This window comes from Hakea prostrata, chromosome 3 (genome assembly GCF_041222555.1).
Source record: "Hakea prostrata isolate BN-2017 chromosome 3, UWA_Hpros_2, whole genome shotgun sequence".
In the NCBI taxonomy this organism is placed as follows: Eukaryota; Viridiplantae; Streptophyta; class Magnoliopsida; order Proteales; family Proteaceae; genus Hakea; species Hakea prostrata.
Window position 1 is genome coordinate 22114286 of NC_142602.1, and position 23199 is coordinate 22137484.

The following is a 23199-nucleotide window of genomic DNA, read 5'->3' on the forward strand; positions in this document are numbered from 1 at the left end:
CTGGCGCCCTCTAGATGAATGATATTGTTTCCGAGCTCTTAGCCACTGCTTACAAAGCCTTAATGCCTGGCTGATTGAACTCTGTTGCCTCAACTTGTATCCATTTACAATGGAGTTTATATCTGCAGGTGTATCAGCAGGGTATGTCTGGAAACATAAAGCGGGGTGTCCAGATTTTTGATTCATAGGATGTTGAAAGAACATCTATTGAGCAATAGAGGAACAAAATCTGCTTGCATACTCGTTTACCATATACTCTTGTGTTCTGAATTGTCCAGAAAAGATCATTTGAGTTGTCCAATCTGGGGCTCTGGCAAATAATTGTGCTGTTTAGATATAACACTTTGAACCTGCAAGATTAAAAAGATTCTACACAGTAAACAAGCAACTTAAACTGAAGTTCCATCTTTGATTGATGACAAAGCTGAATCTGTGCATGCTAATGGTACAAGTGTTTTTTGGGCTATTGCTACAAGTATTCACTTCCTTAAAAATGAAAAGAAAACCCAACCCTTTATTTCGCAGCGAGAGGAAGGACATGGAAGTTGCCACGGGACCTCAATAGGAAAATTTGTTTGCCAAGGAGCCTCAAATTGGCAAACCCGGCAATTACATTTCAAAAATTGTATGCATTCTGCATTTGCTGGCAATTATTCCCGCAAGCATATCCAGAAAGGCTTCCAGGCCACAAATACTCTCAGTTTTATTTGGTTAAATAATGCTGCAAGAATGATCCAATTGAAGGAAGCTCACTTTTTGGCTACAACCCGCTCCAATTCATAAATTTTTTGATCTCGTCATACAAAACCAGGATTGCAGCAGCCCCAACGCCCCTAAACATGTTTGAAAGCGCACCACGGTAGAAGGAAGCAACACCTTCTGTCCTATAGATCGTCTTCCAACAGTCCAGGGTGCTTTTATACATAGGCTTTTCCAAACCAGATTGCATCATTATTCGCCTCCTTACAGTATCTAATGGGTAAGATAATAAGCCTGCCGAGGTCGTGACAGCTTGGGCAACTATCCAGCGCTTCCACAACTCCAATTCAGGTTTAGATTCTTCAGACATCATCTCTTTTACAGTGTCAAAGCCTCCAAAATAAATACCACGGTGGATGATCATCCCATGTAGAGAGGCAGGAAGGCCACTATAGATGCCCTTGATCCCATCTTTCCTGCGAATGGTGCTGAGGAAATGACAAATGCCCCTGAATTGACGAGCTTCAGACTTTCCTACATCTGCTGCTAAGCGCGTGTGAGCAATATCAAGTGGGTAGATGATAATCAGTGTCGTACAGCCAGCTGCAGCCCCAGCGACAAAGTTAGCAAGAGCACCAGACATCAAAGGAGGATCTTGTGCATTACCACTTCTTAGTATGTTTCTGTAGAGGTCCTGTAAATGGTGATAATGAAATAAGACACTAAAAGATACTTTTTTAAGTATTCTGAATTATATCAAGAGCACTAATGTTGGGTATTTCATGCAAAGGACCATTAATCCACATTTACAAAGAAAACAGCTAAAAAACGTTAAGCAAACAGTTCAGGGAAGCAAGAAAACAGTTTTGGATTCAGAGAAAGCTACATACTGTTTCAGCCCCCCTGAAGAAAAAGATGACAACAGCTAAGCAACTTAGAAATGAGGGGCCTAGTGAGAAGAGAGAAGAAACTTACTAATGAGGGCCCACATAAAGAAGCGTTTGTTAGACTCGTATCCAGACCGTGCCAGGTTGATCTGTTAATAATTCCTGTCACTTTATCAAGTGTTTTCGCGCCTTGGTGGTGTTCATGTTCATTGGAATTATACATCTAGATGTGAAGAGCTCATACCAATAGATATAAATATCATTCTAGGCTAGACAATCCATGAGATGACCCATTGGTTGATCAATCAAAACTGTAATTGCTTCATGTCTCCATTTGAATAGAGATTTCATGGCTAGTTGGTTCTATAATGAGATGAGATGGGTGGCTTCCATTTCCATTAGTGCCTTATAGGATCTTTATGACTCATATCCTCCTCGAAAGATTTATCCCTGAGAAGTTAAATATGGGTCTTGCCCCAGATAAGCATCAAGGAATTACTTGACAAAGAACAAGCCAAAGCTGTCATACGCTGCTCATTGAAAAAAAAACAAGAGGACTACCTAATGAAACATTGTTTAGACTGATCTTAAACTGAAAAATCTGAAGGTGCAAGTATTGTTGACAGATGCCTGGAATATGGAAATTGGAAATCAATAGACAGGAATCAGATGTTGCTCCAGCAGAGTTTTAAAAAGGTGGTGATCATGGGTCAAATAGAAAAATGATGCACCAGATCTTAAGCTTGTAACTGGATCCACAATTATAAATCACCTTATACTACAAAAGTTTCATAAAGGGCCAGACCACAAAGGGGAAAAATTAATAATAAAAGAAAAAGAAAAAAGAAAAGAAGAAGAAATGATACAACACTATCACCACAATGGCGCAGGAAATATAAGCAACTTTTATTTTAAACTAGTGATGAAAGCAGAAAGTTCTGGTGAAACAACCTCGGACATTTTGAGTGCTTTTATGCCACCTCAAGTAACTGAAATATTCAACCATAAATTATATCCATCAAACGGAAAAGGTGAAATAAGGGGAGACAAGGATAGACAAATTCAAGACCCACGATAAAAAGAGTGGAGAAATCAAATAGTTGGATGCTAAATCAGAAATGTCATTTCTTCTGAACCTTCTAATCCTACAAGCACCTTAGGTGGGACTTCCGTTCTTCATTTGTGAATTCTAGAAATTCCAGCATTAACAACTGAAGGTTGGCTGATGCATCATTCAGCTCTCAAAACTGGAGCAGAGAGTGAACTAAAAGCATATATCAGATTCTGCGGTTTCCAGGTTTGACAGAACCTACCCCAAAAACTATGAACTGAAAATATATCTAATATTCTGGTTCCAGTCGTCTTGTTCAGCAGGTGGTTCTGCATGGTTTAATATGCTACAGAATCAGATTCTGGAGTTTTCCAGACCTTTACTCTTTTTATTTTCTTCTTTTCAGTGCTCTATTATTTTTCGTATGTTGGAATCTGACCCCTTTATGCTTTATTTTAATAAATGGAGTCTTGGTAAGTGGATGCTTGGATCATCTGATAATTCAACTGACACCATCAGGTGACAGACCACTCCTAAAGATCCATGTTTTTACTGTTACGCTGCCAGACTCCCAAAGATTGCAAATGATAAGCTAACAAGCTGTGGCATGATTTCCTCCCAGGGAATGCTCTGTGGCACCTTTTTTTTGGGGGGGGGGGGGGGGGGGAGCTGTGACTTATCCCACCCGGGACCCCGACCCTTCAGAAGAAATTTCTCTTCACTTCTTCAATTGACTTAGTAGACTTTTCTAATGGGTTAATTAGCAGAGGTGTGCAAGTAAAAGACCGGAGGCTATTACTGCTAATACACCACAGAATTTGCAACCAACGACAAACAATCATATAAACCCATCCAAGTTCTTCAATACACGTCTGCCCCTCTTGACAACTAAACAATACCCTGACGTGAATGTTGGGATCCCTAAGTTAGAAAAAACTCAATCCAATTGAGGAAAGTTGTGAGATAAGAAGCTCACTTGAAAAATCAGGAGCTTTTGTTGGAAATTGATATCATATGCTTGAGAAGTAGCTCTTTGTAACATCATCAGTCACCTCTGATCTAATAAGTTCATTTTGTATGAAACTTGTAAAACTATAAAATAAATGTATAAGCAAATAGAATTATTAAAATGAAGTCCATGAACAAAAGTAATTTTCCCATCAATGAACGGCTGATTTGTGACAGACTTGTTTGAGGGAGACACCACACGAACCTTTCCTAACAAGAAGGAATTTTTCTGCCAATATCATTGTTAGTTGAGTTCTATTAGGAGTTCAATTCTAGGAGTTTTAGTCCATGTAATTTTCTATTTTTTTTTATTACCCAAGTAAGGGTATTTATGTAACAATACTCTTCCACATTATTATAAATAGAAGGCTTAGGATCACACTGATCAATCCAAGCTATTCTACCATAATCATTTCTCAACATGGCATCATAGTCTCAAGTTGATTAGGGAAAGAACAAGAATAGAAGGAAGAAAAAAAAGAAGAAGAAATCCACGGCATCCGTTGGGCGTTCTCTATTCTCTCCTCGGCCCTCGCGCTGTCTTTGAGACTCGAATCCCCAAATCTACCACCCTTGATGCCTTCATTTCCAATGGGTCTTGGTCCCCTCTCCCCCACCCTAGTCTCGCTCTTGTTTGGAATGCCCTCCCCCTATCCTTAGTCAATCGTGTGACTCCACCATTTGGTCCCCTTCCACCACTAAATCTTTTACCACAGCCTCTGCCTAGAACTTGCTTCGCCCCCACCACCCCCCTGTCCCTTGGTCCCGATTGGTCTGGTTCAAAGGTCACATTCCCCGCCATTCCCTCACTCTCTGGAGAGCTCTAAACCTCGCCCTTCCTACCCAATCATTCCTTATTAGCCGCCATATCCACGCCACCCCTAACTGTTCCCTTTGTTGGAATGCTTCAGAGGACATTGATCACCTTTTTTTCACCTGCCCCCTTTCTTGGTCCCTCTGGGACAGAGCCATTGCCTCCATCTGGCCCCGCTCGAGACGATCTCATGGTTTTGCTCGGGATTGGTCTTGGTTCTTGAGAAATTTTGCTGGTCCCTCCATTTGCGATTGCCTTGGCAAGTTAGTTTTCGGTGCCACCATCCACCATCTCTGGTGGGAGCGAAACATTAGAAGATGGACTTCCAAATCTCGCTTTCTTGACTTGATTTGGAGCGCCATCTACTTTGATGTATCTTCTAGATTGCTATCTATTCCCCATCCCCCTGTGGTTGACTCCCCCAGAAATAGGTTAATTGTTAGTTTCTGGGGTCTTTGCTCTTGAGCTCTTGAGCTCTCTTTGTGTGCTTGTCCGTTTTGCTTGTTGTTTTTAATATAATTAATTATTCATCCAAAAAAAAAAAAAAGAAGAAGAAATCCACCTGCACCACCACAGCCGCTGCCCTTCCTCTAATGCAAACCCATCACCATTGCCGCTGCACCACCACCACCCCATCAAGAACCTATCAAGCCTATTGAGCCTTCTGCCGGTAACCATCGATTCCTATCGAGAAGTCTTCCACTAGAAAAGCCTTCAGCTAGAACCCCACACCCTATTCGAGAACCAGATACATTCCGCCAGTAACCATCAAACCAGAAACCAGAAAGGCCTTCCACTTTAATCCTATCAAGAACCAGAGAAAACCATCGATTCTTTTTAAAGCAATGTTTATTTGATTTTTTACATTCTCATCCCTTGACTTTGGATTTTTACCTTTTAAGCCCTCTTCTAATCTGTAATCACATACTCCCCCCCCCCCAAAAAAAAAAAAGAAAGAAAAAAAAAAAGATATTGTCCCTTATACTTTAAATCCTATGAATCCCTAAAATTTATTTGGGTGGCCATGTTATACAAGTTTTGCGATGTTTCAATTGTTTCGAAAGGGTGAAGACTGAAAAACAGTAGGAAGTTTTTTTGAAAGTATGACAACCACCAATGGTACTCCTCCAATTGGCTCATAACATTATACTACTCTTCCTTTTATTATTCCCCCAGAGGTTTTTGATTGTGTGTGTTATGCCAGAATCATAGATCACCAGAGTAAGCTGGCTCCCCGCAATCCACACTACATTTTTCTGGGTATTCTACTACTTAGAAGGGGTACAAATGCTATCATCCTCCTTCTAGGAAAACCACTGTATTCATGGATGTCATTTTTAATGAGTCTTACCCTTGGTATACACCTCTCCAGGGGTAGAGTCCTAGAGGAGAGGTGTTCTTTCCAACTCTAGACCTTCCTACCACACACATAGACTCTCACACACCACAATACAATTTAGTAGCTTAGGAAGAGTTTGACCAGGGGAAGACTTTGGCCAGTATACCGTAGGACTCTAATGCTCCTCCTCTGTTTTCTAAACCATGTGAAGAACCTGGTTAGGGGGAGACAACTCCAATGAGACACACTATTGAGGTGTTTCAAAACAAGATTGACCAGAATTAGGAGGTGCAGACTTATCATAGGAAGAATTACAATCGGCCAAAGCAGGTAAAGAAAGATGACATGTTACCACTTCAGTCTCTTACTCCATAATCAGATGCTACTGTTCCCCTTGAGATATCTTCTTTTGATCTTCCTACTGCTATTAGAAAAGGAGTTAGATCTTGTACTCAACATTCAATTGCTAAAGATGTTTCTTATGAATCTTTTTCTAGCTCTTACCATGCTTTTATATCCTCTCTGTCATCTGTTTCTATTCCTAAAAGTTGGTAGGAAGCCTATGTTGATAAGAGATGGAAGACAACTATGGTAGAGGAAATACTTGCAATGAAGAAAAATGATACTTGGGAGCTGGTTACACTTCCTCCAGGAGAAAAACTCGTAGGCTGTAAATGAGTGTATGTGGTTAAACAGAATATGGATGGATCAATCAACAGTTTGAAAGCTAGACTAGTTGCAAAGGAGTTTACCTAGACATAGGGGATTGATTATCAACAGACTTTTGCCCCTACTGCAAACTGAATATTGTCAGAGTTCTGTTATCTGTGACTGTGAACAAAGACTGGAACTTGCACCAACTAGATTTAAAGAATGCCTTCTTGTATGGGAAGTTGGATGAGGAAGTACATATGGAGATCTCACATGGTTTTTTTTATAACAATACTGCACCAAAAATTTGTCGACTAAAGAGATCAATTTATGGGTTGAAATAGTCTCCTAGATGTTGGTATGGACGCCTCCAGAAGACAGTGTGACCTCTAATGGGAACAAAGCAAAGCAATGTTGACCATACATTGTTTGTCAAGAAGTTAGGTACCAATACCACATTTCTCATTGTTTATAGGGACGAATTGCCATCACAAGGAATAATAATGAGGAAATACAATGATTAAAGGACTTTCTTAGCAAAGAGTTTAAGATTAAAGATCTAGACAAGTTATAGTACTTCCTAAGAATTGAGGTGGCTTGATCAAAGAAGGGTATATACCTATCTTAAAGGACGTATGTTCTAGATTTATTATCAGAAGTACGAATGTTGGGGTGTAAAGCAATTTATCCCTATTTAAGGAGAAAGAGGGAGAACCAGTGGATAAAGGAAGATATCAAAGGCTGATAGGGAAGCTTATTTACTTATCCTACACTAAACAGAACATTGGTTATGCCATAGGAATAGTAAGCTAGTTCATGCATGATCCATATTCAGCTCATATGAAGGCTATTACTAGAATGTTGCAGTACTTGAAGGGAACTCCTAGAAAATGAATACTTTTATCACTCACTAATAATTTAAGGGTAGAAGCTTATACTGATGCAGATTGGGCCGGGAATCTTGATAAGAGGTAAATTTCAAGTTAATGTACCTTTGTTGGAGGTAATCTAGTTACTTGGAAGAGTAATAAACATAATGTGGTAGCCTTATCCAATACAAAAGCTAAATATAGAGCTATGGTTCGTGGACTTTGTGAACTACTATGGTTGAAAGGTCTGCTAGAAGATATTGGAATTCAAGTTCTGAACACTATGATGTTGTATTGTGACAACAAGGTGGCCATTAGTAATGCCGATAATCCTGTGCAACATGATCGAACTAAGCACATTGAAATTGACAAATTTTTGTCAAAGAAAAGATGGAACAAGGGCTAATCTGCATGCTTTTTGTGAGATCTGGAGACCAAGTGACTGATATTTTCACTAAGGGTTTAAAGAAAGGAGATTTCCCTCCTATTGAAGGGAAGTTGGGCATGCCTAACATCTATGCCTCAACTTGAGGGGGAGTGTTGGTTGAGTTCTAGTGGGAGTTCAATTCTAGGAGTTTCAGTTCATGTAATTTTCTACTTTTGTTACCCAAGTAAGGGTATTTATGTGATAGTATTCTTTCCACTTTATTATAAATAGAGGCTTGGGATCACACTAATCAATCCAAGCTATTCTACCACAATCGTTTCTCAACAATCATCTTGAGGCTATAATGGCCATGTAGTCAAGGTGAATGTAAGACAGCAGGGTAATCTATTTTTTGCATATCAAGGAAAAAGTAATTGGTTGGGACTTTTATACAACACTTCTACCCAAAGCACATTCGTTTAACTCTTCATTGTAGCCATAATAATCTTGTTGGGGAATTGCTTCAGTTCAGATCCTAGGTTTTCTGTAAAAATAAGAAACATGACACGGAAAGCCCAGTAACTATGCCAAGTGAAATTATTAGTGAAGTCTAGTGAAACCTCTACAATGAGTTTGTTCTTTTCTGGTTTCAGTATCACAATTAATTGTATCCTTGAGGGAGAAGCTATTGGCATTATTTTTAGATCCTGTTAGTCAATAAATAGACACACAACCTAACTCTGAATTTGTGACAGCTAAGACAATGCATTTCCTGAGGCTTTTACTTTATCAAGTATGTGAACTGTATTGTGTTATAACATCCACACACCTCTCCCACATTATGAATTTCTAGTGTTCTAGAGTACCTATATATCTGGGATCCCAACTTCATGTTACAAGTTGATGTCTGTGTACTATTTTTTATTATTTCTATTTAGACTGAACACATTAGATAACTAATTTATCACTTCATCTTCCTTGACAATTGTCATATATGAAATGTCCAAGTTTCCACTTCTCTTTGGAAAATGCTCATTATCCAGCCTTGTAAGTCCATATTTTATAAGGTTAGAAAGGTCATATTCCTAGACACATGCTCGTACACATTACCCATAACCAAATACATGCAACCTTGTTAGTGAGAAAGGTGTCAGTGGAGTAAAATAATTTGCATTCCTGTAAACAAGATTTAAAGTAGTGAGAGTAGGAGAGTTTGGATTTTCAATTCAAGGTTTATCATAAACCAGATACTTTCACCTTAGGCTAACTCCACCATCTAATTTACTTGTTAAACATTGGTGGTGGAGCATAATCAAATGTATGGTAATGGCTTCTCTCCTTCTCAGAAACATACTGAAGTTTTCATTCTTCAGCAACAAGAAATCCTTGCTTCTTCTTCATAAAGTTCTAAATCAGCTTCAACTAAATGTCCAACCTTTTTTTTTTTCTCCCTCTCTTTGGGAGACATGACGGTGCATTGAAGTTTGCAAGGAGAATGGAATTGCGCACCAACATAATAGAGTTTTCCCCCCTTTTCTTTTTAACTCAAACATCTACCACACCATGCAATATTCATTTAAGAATATCAGAAAATAAAATTGACTGTGTCAACACAATGAATTAAATATGCACACACTTGCTATCTTGAATCAGGATAACAGAACTTAAAAAATAAAGTAGAAGAAGGAAAGGAAAATTATTATGCAAAGTTAGACTGATTTAGAACTTCAAAATAACTCCTTTTTTTTTTTTTTTATTATTTTTTATAGGCTTCCATATAAGAATGGAGAGGGCCAACATTTGTCCAACACTGGCTTTGAGATCAGCTTCAGGAAGATAGGTATCTGCATTCTTTTTTAGAAAAAGCTTAACGCAAGACCTACTGCCAGCTCAACAAGCTGGAATTCCACAGTTATGAGTTATGACACATCAGTTTAGGATCAGAGAGATTTGGTTCTGATCAAGACAGTTGTGACCCTTTCAGATGGTTAAATGGCAATTGCATAGAATGATGACAGGTGGTTTCTGAAAAATCAGTGCTCTGATTACCAACACAGCTGTAAAGATCTTGTTGGATCTCTACCATGCTAGAAGAAATAACCTAACTAATCTAGTACAACATGTAACTATCTAGTTGAATCGGTCCTAGTTTTTTGGGGGAATTAATTCAGATACTGAGGCGTTAAAAAAAAAGTTTCTACCATAAGTTGAGACTTGGGCCTTTGTGTGGGTAACTGAAAAACTGGGACCTGACATTCTGAAGGCCAAGACTACAAAGTTCAACATATGGAGATAAAATTCAGGGCTTCAAGAAGTGTTAGAAGATCATATGAATGAAAGATTGACTAGATGATAGCTATAGATGGCAATAAAATCTGGTACTTCAACAGGGAGATACAATCAGATGAAATCGAAACATAATGTACATAGCCAAGCATTGGTCTCTGTTGGGTCATTATCAGGCTCCACGCCAGAACTGCAAATAAACATAGATGTTCTCAATTAGGGTTGCAAGTTCTACAACACCCTTGACAGCTCAACAAATTGGAGTCTCAACAGCTGTCCTACATCATGTTTTCAACAATCAAGCTTTATTTTAACAGCATCAGATATGTCCCTGGAAACGGAAAGGAAAGCCAATCTTGCTTTCAAGCTTGGACCTGATACAAGAGTATTACAAGCCAACAAATAAAAAGGAAATAGTATCTCTGAGCTGCCAGGCAGGGTATGCTACATTTCTCTTTGGTGTCCCCTCTTCAGATGAAATAACCTTGGTTCCCTCCAATCTATGACACTACATTATTCCACCACATTGGTGCATTGATGCAAATGGTAAAGAAGACAAGGAAGAAAAGAGAGATGGTAAAGGAACTGCAACTCTGGAAGTCACAACCATTGGGTTATGACTGCCCCAATCTATTCAATAAATGAAGCTAACCCAACAACAGGAGAAACAGGAAGAGTAAAACAAAATAACTGTAAGCATCCCCGTAATTTCCCACCCTCAAGCTGGAGCGCAGCTATCAATCATACCACATTGATGTATAAATAATTAAACCTCATATTTTTCAAGGATCTTGTATAGACAAACTTAAGAGCGTAGCTATCAATCATACCACATTGATGCAAATAATTAACCCCCTCAATTCACACCCTCTGTCAATAATCATCTATTTCTTAATAAGATCCTAAAGAACACATGAATCAAGGAAAAAAGTCCTTGAATAGTTCTATGCTTTAGTGATTAACTACAAACAGGAGGGCAACAAGGAAACTCTGGGAGCTAAAAAAAAATGGAAGACAAAGACCAAGAAGACTTGGGATGAAAAATCCTAGTGCCACTATCCTTTGCTAACAAACCACCACCCAATGTAACAACGGAAAAGGAATCATGAAAAGAGGAAAATATACTTGAAAAACCAAACTCGGATGCACCTGAATCAATGACCCAGGGATGAGAAGAAGAGGAACATGCAATGGCAATAACTCGTTGGATAGAAGTAGCAGTAGTGGATTAAGAGGGCTGAGAAACTTGAGATTGAGTATAACATGCATTTGTGTGTCATAATAACCATCTTACCCTTAAACAGTTCCAATTGTGTGGTAAACTACGCATTTGCGACCAAATCAGCAAACAATTGCTAAGGTGGTTTGTCATGAAGTTTCTAAAAGAACATGTTGAGTATTGTGCTGGCTAGTCTGAATGGTGGCATGTTTGCACTAAGCCTCAAAAGGGAGTTTGATTACCAAAAGTTGTCCCTTACTATAATCACAGCCATACGTGCCACCAGTGCCATGAGAAAATTCACAACTACTGTTTGGGATAGAAGAGCTGAACCATCAACAGTTGTAGTATCTTGGAGTGGTAAGTTTGAGAGATTATTGCTTAGAAGGTATGATTTATTCATAGGCCCCAATGGGTTATTTATAGTTACAAGCTGAGTAAGTCCTACTCTGAGTAGGAAAAAAAATAAGAAAAGCATGTAGGAATAGAAAACTAATTCCAGAGAATGATTAGGAGACTAGTCTAAGGTGGAATGGGAAATCAAAATAGAAAATATAAGAAAACAAAAACACAATAAAAATAGGAGTTTTAAAGAGGAGTTGAACTCTAATTAGGAGTTTAAAAAGGAGTCATACTCTAATAAGGAAACCTCACGATCTAGTGCTAGTGCCAGCTAGCGGTAGATCGAGAAGGATCTCACAACACTTGGAAATCCTCTTAAGGTAACCTTACAATGGAAAAATGAATCTGTGACACAGGCAACCTTACCACTGCCCTAAATATGAAAATGAACAGAATCAAGTTCCTGTCTAAGACAACCCAAAAAGCCCAAAACTACTAGATCTTCCCTCTCGGCTTGCATCTGTTTCACATCAAGACTAACAGGCAGCAACAAATTCAACTTGTCATACATCCATTTAAAATCGAGAAGGTATCGATTCAAGGACAACCCTTTCGATCAGCATGATCAAAACTAAGAGAAATTATTGTCCTAAATGTAAAATACTCGAGTTCCTCCACAAATCCTTTACAACCAATATGAATAACAAGATCAAGTTGATCAATGATATGGTTTGCATCATGCATAGATGGTGCCGCATGACTTCTGTTGCAAGCTTAGTCTTTGTTCAAGTGATTCTGTCAGTTATGGCCTGTCAAAATCAATCGAACAATCTTCTTCCACTGCTGGAAATTATTTATAGATTCTAGTTTCTTCCTTGTAATCCAATTATATTATGAAAACACAAGTTCAGTCATCATATTCTTTGTCTTTGCAATCATCCTCATGCCATAGACAACTCAAGGAACCAAAGTCAGCTACTCCAAACAATTGACCAGCCTAAAAAATATCACTAACCATGAGAACATAATCTTGATTGGATTTGCAGCAGTACGTCAAGGATATCCATTCAATAGATAGAGTTAGAAGATAACCACGAAACCATCGCTGTGGGCTGACCTAATAACATAACAATGACTAAAATATGGAAAGAAAAAAAAAAAAAAAAGAGGGAAGAAAGAAAATTGAGAGAGTTTTCATCACAATTCTCTTTCCCTCACACTCGATAACTAACACCTCTAACTGCTTTCTCAGGATAGGGCAACAAAAAGAAAATTTTAAGTCAACCCTAATATGGTTTGAACATGTGCCATTACAAGACAGACCACTGAATAGGAGTTATGAGGTGGAAGTCAACAAAAAAGGTATCAAAAGCATAGTTAATAGGCTAATTGGGCCCTATAGCTAAACCTGCAGCTCTGCATTCATTTACAAAATTCAGTTATCTATCTGTGGCTAAAAATCGACAAAAAACCTTGCAAGTCTTCTTATGTTCTGCAGAACTTAAGTAGTCCAACAATTGTCTCCACAGTTGGAGTCATTGCAATGTTCTAATGCACATTTGGTTTTGAGAATCTTTGCAAAAGAAGCCCCTGTTATGCCTATATAAACTGTTTTAACAAGTTTCAGCTTTATTACTTGCAGATCACTCCACAAATCCTTCCATTTGCATGAGGTGGCAGGACAAAGAAATTCCAACAAAACTCCACTGAAAAAAGCATGGTCATTAACACCAAAACAATTTTTCTTGGAAACCTTGACATTGCTTAAGCCTACCTATTGAATTTTTGCTGGGTAAGGCATTCTGACTATTTATGCATGGATGATCAATTGTTCATGGTTAGAATTAAAGAAAATCAAATACAAAAAGAGAATTTTGAATCTGAATATGTGGCGGCCAATAATTTACCATCGAAATGATAAAGGAAATGTATCTAACAAGTAGAGTCATATGATGAACCGAGTAAGAGGGACAATGTGAAAATGCACCTTGAGGGAAAAATTAAGGGCTACAGATGGGTAGTAGCGGAGAACACTGCTTCCATTACCCCTCCAGAGAGATAGCATACCCTCCTCCCTAACAGTCCGGGCGATACAATCAAACATGCCTCTGAACCTGCGGTGGCCACCACCAACAATAGCGTTATTGCTTTCTTGCGTCTGCAAAAGTAGCTTGGCTCTCTCAATCGGTGCCACAATCGTATGAACCACTCCACCCATTACTGCCGCAGCCAACATATCCCTGTGAAAGCTTGCCAACCATTTATACATCCTTGGACTCGTTCCCACATTCTTCTCATCATTATTTTCTTCCATTATCTTCCTACCCCTTTTCTCTCTCCCTTGCTTCTTCACCAGTATACAGAATAGGTCAAAAGGGGTGCTAAAAGCTTCCTCTCGGATGTTGCAGAGTCTAAAAAATCAAACCAAGACAGAATTTTCTCCGCCTCAATTGTGTTGTTCTATCGTTTCTTTCTCCTCCATACTCTTCGCCGCGTGTGTTGTCGTCCTTGTCGTTCCCTGCTTTCAGATTTTGCACTCTCTCCGTCACCAATCGCCTTCGCCTTCGCCCTCTTCAGTATTTTCAACGGAACATTTCTCTCTTGGCGCTTCAATTCCCAGGAATGTGAGAGATGTTAGGTTGTGAAAAGCTTTCTCATTAATCCCTCGATTATTTATAGATTTAGATAAATGACTGTGATCCGCTGCTTCAATTCCGAATACCACTTTCCCATCATTACAGTCGATCTAACGGCCGTTTCTGTCAATCTGACGGCTATGACTCACCTTGCGTTGCTTGGAACCTAAGAACTCACGCAAAATTCCTCGGCCGTTCGATAGCTCTGGAATAAATAAATAAATAAATAAATAAAAACTGAGGATAAGGTCATGGAATCCGTACCTTCAAGCCCGATAACGGTGGGCCTTCACCCAATTGCAAGGAAGTGGGGACCACTATTCAAATTCTCAGTCTAACAACTATTTTCAGACACATCACCCTATAAAATGAGATTTTTTTTTTTAATTGTTTTATATAAAAGGTTTTTTTTGGGGTGTAAAGTGTAAACCTTATAAAATGAGATAATGGTGTGGCATGGATCACCCTCTAAATTTGGACTTTTTTATGCTAGTTTTTAGTAATCTTTCAATTAAGATTCTAAACAGTCCCCAACCCCAAAAGAAAAAAAAAACAGAAACAAAAGATTCCAAATTTTACAAATGCTCAAAATTAACAAGTCACCGAAAAACAACTAGTACAAAAATGTCTTATAAAGGAAACTTCCTCACCTCTCTCCTTTCCTTCAATTGGACCATGGGATCTTATATAGGATTCAAACACACATACAATATGTCCTAGGGTTCTAGGAAGAGGAATATATATAGTTTTTATTTTATTTCAAGGAGAAAATATATAGTAGAATACAAATATATTAACAAAAGACGAGTAGATAGAAGAATACAAAATTTTTTTTTTTTCTTGTGATAATAAGCTAATTTATTGAGGCATCAAAGTCAATGAACCAATGTTACAAAGCGATTGAATCTAACGAGTGGAGGTTTGTCAAGAAGTTGTGAACGCAATTGACCTGACTTTTTAAACTAGATAATCAACAACAATGTTTGCACGATTCAAAACATGCACTCAAAAGTCCCTAGTTTAGCAAAGCAATGTCTAAGATCATCATCTTTGAATATCTTATAAGAAAACACATAAAACTAGTGAAAAGAAATTTAAAATTACCATGTGTTAAACAAAAAATGGTTAATCCCTCGTCCGTCCATTGAACTGGTGGTCCGACCATCGACTCGGGTGATTGACCCAAAGGATCATCATGACAAATTGAGGATTACGTAGGTCTGATGACCCACCTCTTATAGGCAAACTCTTACAAGAAACTCAAATGAAATGATGAAAAAATAAATACAAATTCAAATAAAATACAAATAAAAAAGCACCTTTCAATAATGTATAGCGATGTCATTCCTTCAATCCCAATTGAATGCAAATGCACAGGATGATTCAATAGACTAGCAATTAGATGGAGAATGTTTACAAAACATATGCTAATGAATCGTGGAACTCATTTGCAGAGCTAGGAGGGCGAAGTTGTCTTCTTTGGGACCCCAATGGCAAATTTATTATAGCATCAACTGTCTTGTATAGGATATTCAATGACCACTTGGGAGTTAGAAGCGATTAGAGGGGGCAGGCTTGAATACTGTGCATTAAATGCTTAGATGCCATCATACTAGCCACATGCATCTCTCCAAAGTTCTCGACTTGAAGTCTATTCTAATTGCGCACCAACCACTCTTGCCCTAAAAGGGCAGGCCCAATCCATGAACTAGCCCAGTTGCAAGTAAATTGTGGAAACACTAAAGCTTCATGTTCATTTTGATTTGTTGATTTTCATTTTCATTTTCATTTCTGTACATAGGTTTAAAAATTGATATGCAGATTACTTAGTTGAAGGTGCTTATAAGTCCAAGTCTTTCTAGAGTTTGAGGGCAGTCTCTACAACCTTTTATTATTAACTCATCTTTTAATGCCTCTAGAATCACTCTAGAGAGCTTAATATAATCTTGTGTTTGACCCTAAAAAATTCACTTTAAAGCCTCAAGGTGGTTGTTGCATCCTAATTTGACTTGAGCTTTCCAGGGGCAGCTCATCGATCCCAATGGTTGGTCCATTTTGATAGTGTGCTATTTTGTTTAGGTTAGACCTTGATTGGTCCATATGGCCTTAGTTCAACAATAAGATCATCAGAGTTGGCAACAACACTATGAATCCTCCATCCATTGCAGCATAGGCATTTCATGAACAAGAAATAAACAACAACAACAACAACAATAAGCCATTTTCCAACTAAATGGGATTCGGCCACATGGATCTTTGCCCTTTAACAAGTTATATTTGAGGTCATGCTAGAAACAAAGCCTAAGCTATGGATATTCTTTTTCACCACTTTTCTTAAAGGTTATCTTAAGTCCGGACCTAGCTCTTCTAGTTCTTTCAATTTAGATTATATCACTTCTCCGTACATGAGCATTGGTACAGGTGTCTGTTGAACGTGACCGTGGCATCTCAAACGAGAATCTTTTAGATTTTAAAAGGAGAGAAACCCAGTCGGCCAAACACCACGCAACGCATTAATGGCAAGCAACCCACCCGCAGGTTAGGGGAGATAATGCAGCGAAACTGCTCTTGGTAGATCAGCTTCTTTATTAGAGACCGCAGTCTAGCTGGTAGAGCATCCATTAGCTAAAACTCAATCAAAATGTTGAGCTTGATCAGTCTCCAATTAAAGACAAGCTTTCTTGCTAATCACTATTTTTTTGCACGGTAGAAAATGCTCACTTCAAAATGGATACTGGAAACCTTGAATTTCAGAAGAGATTCCCAGACTTTCTTTCCAATATGATATGGCTATGAATGTTTCCCAAGCAAAACTGAAAATCTTTTGCTGGTTAAAAAACTGAAAATCTATTACCAGGTGAAAGGGGTCCCTGCTTGACTTCAGCTAAAGAGTTCTCCAAACTACAAGGATTTTCTTATCTGAAAACAAAAAGGAAAAAAAGGTACAAGGATTTAAACTATCCCCCAACATGGTAAGTAGAAGAGGCTTCAGAAGATGAAAACCCTAATTATTAGGAACTGTTGATTGTATCATATTAGTTTGTAACATCAAATTAATAGCTGCCCAGAAGGGTTATTAATTGAATGTGAGAATCTTCACTGGATAACTAGAACCAATAATTCAATAAGAATTATCAAATTGAATTCTCCCTTAGCTTGTGTCTTCTTGTTGCCTCTCTTCTAATAGCTGATCTGTGCTTTCTTCATGCTCCAAGCGTTCAATTTTGAGAGTTTTACAGTCTCGCTTCCATTATTGAAGACATATAAGTGTGCTTTATCATTAATAGCTATTTCAGGATAAACCCTAGCTGTAAAACAGGCTTTTCCTTCTCCACCAAAACTCTCAACAATGGAGTGATCAATCTGCAGAAAATGCATTGAGTTGTAAGTTTTCTTTTCATGAGAGAAACTAAAACTTCAGCTAAATAAAAAAAAAGGGAAAGGTGGGGGGGGGGTGAGAAGATTTTTCAAATTTATAAAAGAAATTGGTTTAATAATTAAACTTCAAATCATTCAAGATTTGATTGATTAAATTTTGTTTTATTTTATACCCAAATTCCATCAATTTGAATAGTAAGACATAAATTATGTTCTAAATTTATTATTAATAAATATTATTAAGAAATAATCTAACAATTAATGAACTTACCAAGCTCCTTAGTGAAAGCCCATGAAGAGGATTCACATCCAAAAATGCTCCATAAGTGGTTTTGATCCAAGTCTTGCCCTAGAGAAGACCTGTTTACATCAAGTTAGGTGAGAATTTAAGGGTGATGAACAAAAGATAAGCCTGAGAAACACTGAAGAAGAGACCAGAAAAGAAGAGCCCAGAAAGGAGAGCCCAGAAAAGAGAAGGTGAGGAAAGAAGAAGAAGATTCTTATATAAATATTAAAAGGGAAAAAGCAAAAGGAAAACCTTGAAACTGACCTGCTCTGGTCACTACACATGAGCACCACATAACTTTTCTTAGCTTTGAAAACCCTAAAATATATGGCTGTTTGTTCTTGCAACCCTTTTGAAGCCAAAGTCAATAATCCAAATGGTCCCAATCTTCCTTTTACAGAAGCCAGTTTTTCACTACAGAGCACTTGTGGATCAGTCCAACTTGGGTCCATCATTTCAGCCTTCTCCAGTGTTGACAAATCAAATGAAACCTCTACATCAGCCTATCAAAAAGCAAGTCAAGTACGAATGATTCAAATGACGCGGAAAGAGATTGGAAAAGAAAATCAAGAACAACTCAAATTGAAAATGAACTCATCAGGGAAATTTTGCTGAGACCCAGAAAAATAGAAAATACAACTCACCTGAGAAGCAGTGATGCCAGAAACTTCAATTACTGATCCTGCCTTCAGCTTTGTGCTCTGCCAATAAATGGGTTTTTCACGCAACATCTCGATTTCTTTGATTGGCCATTGAACCACTTGCTTCCCAGATTTGTCGAGCCAGAGATTTCTCGGAATTGCCTGCAAATGGAATCACAAAATCTGAGTCTTCCTTCGCTCTAATCCACAAGGTCATAACAAGAACAGTTTTAAAACCTCAACTCTGTTTTACCTGAATTCCTGACCACCCTTTATTGATGTCATCTTGTACGCTGTCCGATTCGTTAATCCAACCCCATAAAATCCTTCGATTTGTAGAACTGTCGAAGAATGTCTTTGAAGCATAAAATTTTCCATAATCATATCTCAGACCTGTACGATTATCGACAGAACACTCGTCTGGAACATACTTATCCTTTTTCAGATCGTAAGTACCGACTGTGTAGTACTCATGTTTGTTATCATCCAAGCTTACCTTGAGGACATGTTTAACATTTGGGCCATTCACAGAAGTGTCAAGACCAACTGTGCTGTTCACAGAGACCGGGAAGAAATCTGGGCACTCCCACATTCCTGTGTTCTTGGATGAATGAAGTGGGCGATGGGCTCTGTTCCAGTGAGTAAAATCTTTACTCCTGTAGAGGATTGCCTTCCCTAATCGATCGATCTTGCTTCCGATTATAACTCTCCATCGACCATCTGGGCCCTTCCAAGCAGTGGTGGGATCCCTGAATGAGGTTGCATTGATCCCATCAATGGGACTCATGACAGGATTTTTGGGTGATTTGATCCATTCTTTCAGGTACCGATCAGAAAGATTCTTGGGTACTGCTAAATTCTGGACTTGGCGGTTTTCTGGGTCTATACCAGTGTAGATAATCGCTGGTTTATTACCAGGAAGCATTGTAGTTGAACCAGACCAACAGCCATTAATGTCTGACTTTATTGATGGTTTAATTGCAGGAACATGGTGAATCCAATTGATGAGATCAGTTGAAGTGGCATGTGCCCAGACAATATTACCCCAAACTGCACCATATGGATTGTACTGGTAGAAGAGATGATAGATTCCCTTATAAATCAATGGTCCTGCAATTTGATGAAACCATTCTCTGTCAGTAAAAATGGTGCATATCAGGAGTTAAGAGTGATCCAAAGCGAGTTGACTAACCATTTGGATCTGTTCACCCAATCCATTCCACAATTACAGACATGCCCACAACATATAAACAGAAAAGAAGTTAGAATCAGATTCTCAGATGTTCTATAGAAGCTAAATAACAAAGCAAGGTTGCAAAAGGAGAAGAGAGGCACCATTGATCCAGTTTTTGGCCGGTTGGAAGTGGTAGCCAGTTCTGTAAGGCTGATTGGTTGCCGTAGTATTCTTGCTAGATTGAAGGTGTAAGAAAACCAGATGAGAAGCTTCAACATGGAGTCCATAGTCAAGAAGAAGAGAACATAACCCAATAAACCAGACAACAGTACTGAATCCCATGGCTTCCCCTTGAAAAAAAGAAGGAGAAGTGGGTGAAATGAAAACCATCTACTCTGGTATAAATATTAATTTGGAGGAAGAGGGTTTACCCAAAAAAAGAAAAAAAAATGGAAGAAGGCAAAGAAAATTGGTGAATATTAAAATGGCTGGACTGAAAGGAGCCACAGGAATTAGACCCAACAATGGTAGTTAATTAGATCCAGAATGTCCACTCAAAAAAAGAGGAAATAACGAAGAAGGAATTGGGCATTTGAAATCAAACAATTGAGGAGTCAAACTGACAGAGAATTAATTTTCAAATCACCATTTTCTAATCTAGTAGTAGAAGAAAAATAGAACTAAAATTCTCATACGCATAAAAGCAGAACTGAAACAAAAAAGTTCCAGATAAAGTTTCACGGTAAACAAAGAAGCAAAGAGATGAGACCGGGCCTTGTAAGAAAAGGAATATTCTATTCAAGAGATAATAATAGATAAGAGTCCTTTTCTTAAAAGATAGGGTCCTTTAAAGTCCTTTACTGTGTTTTTTCTCTCCAGAAAAGATAAAGTTTACTAGGATAAAGGAAACCTTGGAGAAAGTTTGAAAAATCAAAATTTTCTATGAAATTTCACAAGGATGGTTTGTTTAGTTTATGGAATGAGAAAGTTGGCAGACAAGCTAAACTAACTTTCTCACTCTATGTCTATTCAAAAATTTCAAAATTAAATAAAATTTTATGAAAAAAATATAAAAAATAACAAAGTAAAACACATTTAATACTTTTTTCACAAAATTATTTTCATTTATTGCTTGCTTCTTTATCCCATTACATATAAGCCTCATGATTTTTTTTCTCACCCCACCTTATATTTGTAGGCAAAAGCAACATTTTTACTTGTCTTCTCGAACATTTTGAAGAAGGAACTTTTGGGGTGTGAGACGAATCGTGATGAAATTTGAGAGTAATAGGATATGAATATGGCGTTGCAGTTGCAGATGATTCTGTGAATCACAGAATGGAAGAATGAAGAAGGAAAACAAGAAAGGAATTTCGCAGAGTGAGAAGTATATCTACCATGTAAGAAAAGAAATATTCTATTCAAGAGATAATAATAAGTAGAGTCCTTTACTAATCTAGGTTACTTCTTTTTTCTTTTTGTCAATAAACCGAAAACTTAATTATAAAAAAGAGTTAAAGCCAGGAGACCTAGACAATACAGACAAATTAAGCATAAACATTGGTGGAATAGTCCACCAAGACCTAGATAAAGAGAGACGACGAACTCCTTTAGCAAGAAAATCCGTAAACACATTTGAAGATCTAGAAATATAATTAAAAAACACCCAACTAAAAGTAGAAAAAAATCGTAAAATATCTGAAGTTAAACTAAGACACATCCAGTCCAAAGAAGAAGGAAGGCCCTGCAAGGAGAGAATCGTTGGCAGACAATTAGAGTTGACTTGAATTAGCTCCATCCCCAAAGACCTTCTTAAAACTTAAAAGTAAACCATCTCGAATGGTAAGAAATTTCATTGCTGTAACAGACCAGTCCAAACAGTCCTTACACTGAGCATATAGGTTTTTTTTTTTTTAAACATATAGGTTACTTGAAAACAAAAATAACGCATGTGCATGCCTGCGTGTCTTCTTTAAGAAGCAATTCGTAGCAGCTTCAAGAACTCTAAAAATGGTTACATTATTTCAGCACATAACATTGCCCGAAACCGCATCTTCCGTATCGGTGTCTGTGGAGTTAATGGTTTTCATTTATCATTGTCTGAGAAATTCCGAGTGGTTCTATGGAAAATCGTATCTGGTCAATTATTTAGCTATTTACCCCAAATTTTTTTTTTATTTAGCTGACAAACTCTTGCTGTCATCATCATTTCTGAACAAATTCCCAGAGCGTTCGAAGGTTATTTTAATGATTATAGTGTTAGATATTGATGACAGCATTTTTAATTTTTACTCTTCTGCTAAAAAAGAGCGTTCTTTGATGGTCTTCACGTTTATATAAATATATAAATAAATAAATAAATAAATATATATATATATATATATATATTTACTCTTCTGCTAAAAAAGAGCGTTCTTTGATGGTCTTCACGTTTATATAAATATATAAATAAATAAATAAATATTTATTTATTTATTTATTTATTTATTGGTAATCATAATATTTATAGTTTTAATAATAAAAAATTAGGTTGTTTTTTTTGGCAGTCAAATTTTGACCGTCAAGTAAAGGTTTAGAAAGATAATATTATTCTTGACGTGCTTTAAACCTTAATGCTGCATTTGTTTGCTAGAATAATAGTAGATTGGGAAAAAAGATACAAAAATTCTTGAAAAAATAATATATTTTTTATTTTTTCTTTAAATTTTAAAAATGTATTTTGGTTGGTTGCTTGAGGTGAGAAAGTTAGAGATTGTTTGGTGAGGTAGTAAGCCAAATTTCTCATTCCAAGCATTTTCAAAATCCTACAAAATGTATGAATTTTGTAGAAAAGTAAAAAAAATGAGACTCACAATTAACATTTTTCTACAAAATTCATTTATTTTTTATCTTTTTCTATTACATCCCATTATATGTGGGACCCACATTTTTTTTCTTTCACCCTACCTTTGCAAACAAACGCAACCTAAATGTTCATCAGTAAAATTGACCTCTAAACCCAATCCTAATTGGGAGAAGGAATTCCTTCACCCATATTCTTCTCTTACCTTGCCAGCAATCACCACTCCCCCTCCCCTACGGACAAGTGTAAAGAAAACAAAATCCTCTCCAGACCCGAAATTTGCTATTATGTTAACACATGTTGAAAACAAGAGAAAGAAACAACTCCATCAATGTAGACATTGATACAAAATACTCTTTATGATAAAGATGTATTTTTTACTTAAACCCTAATCGTGACATAAGAATTTGCTAGTTTGTGAACTGATTCAGAACAAGGGAAGGGGAAACTGGGGTGTTCAAGCTAGTTTATGTATGCTTTGATTAATTTTTCATGGACAATTTTTACATTAAAAAAAACCTCGATCTCAAGAGTAGTTAAATTCTTGACCTCTCATGACCTAATTGGTCTTTAACAACTAAAGCAACTCTTAGATTAATGTAATAATCTATGTGTATGGATGTGGGGTTGGGTAAGGTTTTCCAAAAAGAAAAAATAGAAATCATAGTTTTTTCTGGTAAGTTAAAGTAATTAAAATTAATGATGCAAAC

The 23199-nt window shown here is 37.4% G+C and overlaps 1 protein-coding gene and 1 pseudogene across 2 annotated transcripts; both read right to left on the bottom strand.

The window, feature by feature from the left end:
- Nucleotides 1-168: 168 nt before the first annotated feature.
- PM-ANT (Mitochondrial substrate carrier family protein) lies at nt 169-14159 on the bottom strand. Its single transcript, XM_089149826.1, has 2 exons — nt 13520-14159; nt 169-1393 (listed from the first exon to the last, which is right to left on the bottom strand). Exons 1-2 carry the CDS (start codon nt 13844-13846, stop codon nt 761-763), a joined length of 960 nt encoding a protein of 319 aa, XP_089005952.1. The 5' UTR covers nt 13847-14159; the 3' UTR covers nt 169-760.
- A 2700-nt stretch (nt 14160-16859) lies between these two features.
- On the bottom strand, nt 16860-20324 carry LOC149021597 (beta-fructofuranosidase, insoluble isoenzyme CWINV1-like; annotated as a pseudogene). The gene is made up of 7 exons (XR_016172348.1): nt 19809-20324; nt 19666-19674; nt 18727-19583; nt 18477-18635; nt 18097-18335; nt 17818-17906; nt 16860-17531 (listed from the first exon to the last, which is right to left on the bottom strand). The product of XR_016172348.1 is annotated as a beta-fructofuranosidase, insoluble isoenzyme CWINV1-like (transcript).
- Between the last annotated feature and the right edge of the window lie 2875 nt (nt 20325-23199).

What these genes read in the sequence shown, in the direction of transcription:
- PM-ANT (XM_089149826.1), bottom strand. Translation starts at nt 13,846, where the DNA reads ATGGAAGAAAATAATGATGAGAAGAATGTGGGAACGAGTCCAAGGATG. An exon ending in CCCTTAATTTTTCCCTCAAG is followed by an intron (nt 1,394 to 13,519) that starts GTGCATTTTCAC and finishes CACCATTTACAG; the next exon opens with GACCTCTACAGAAACATACT.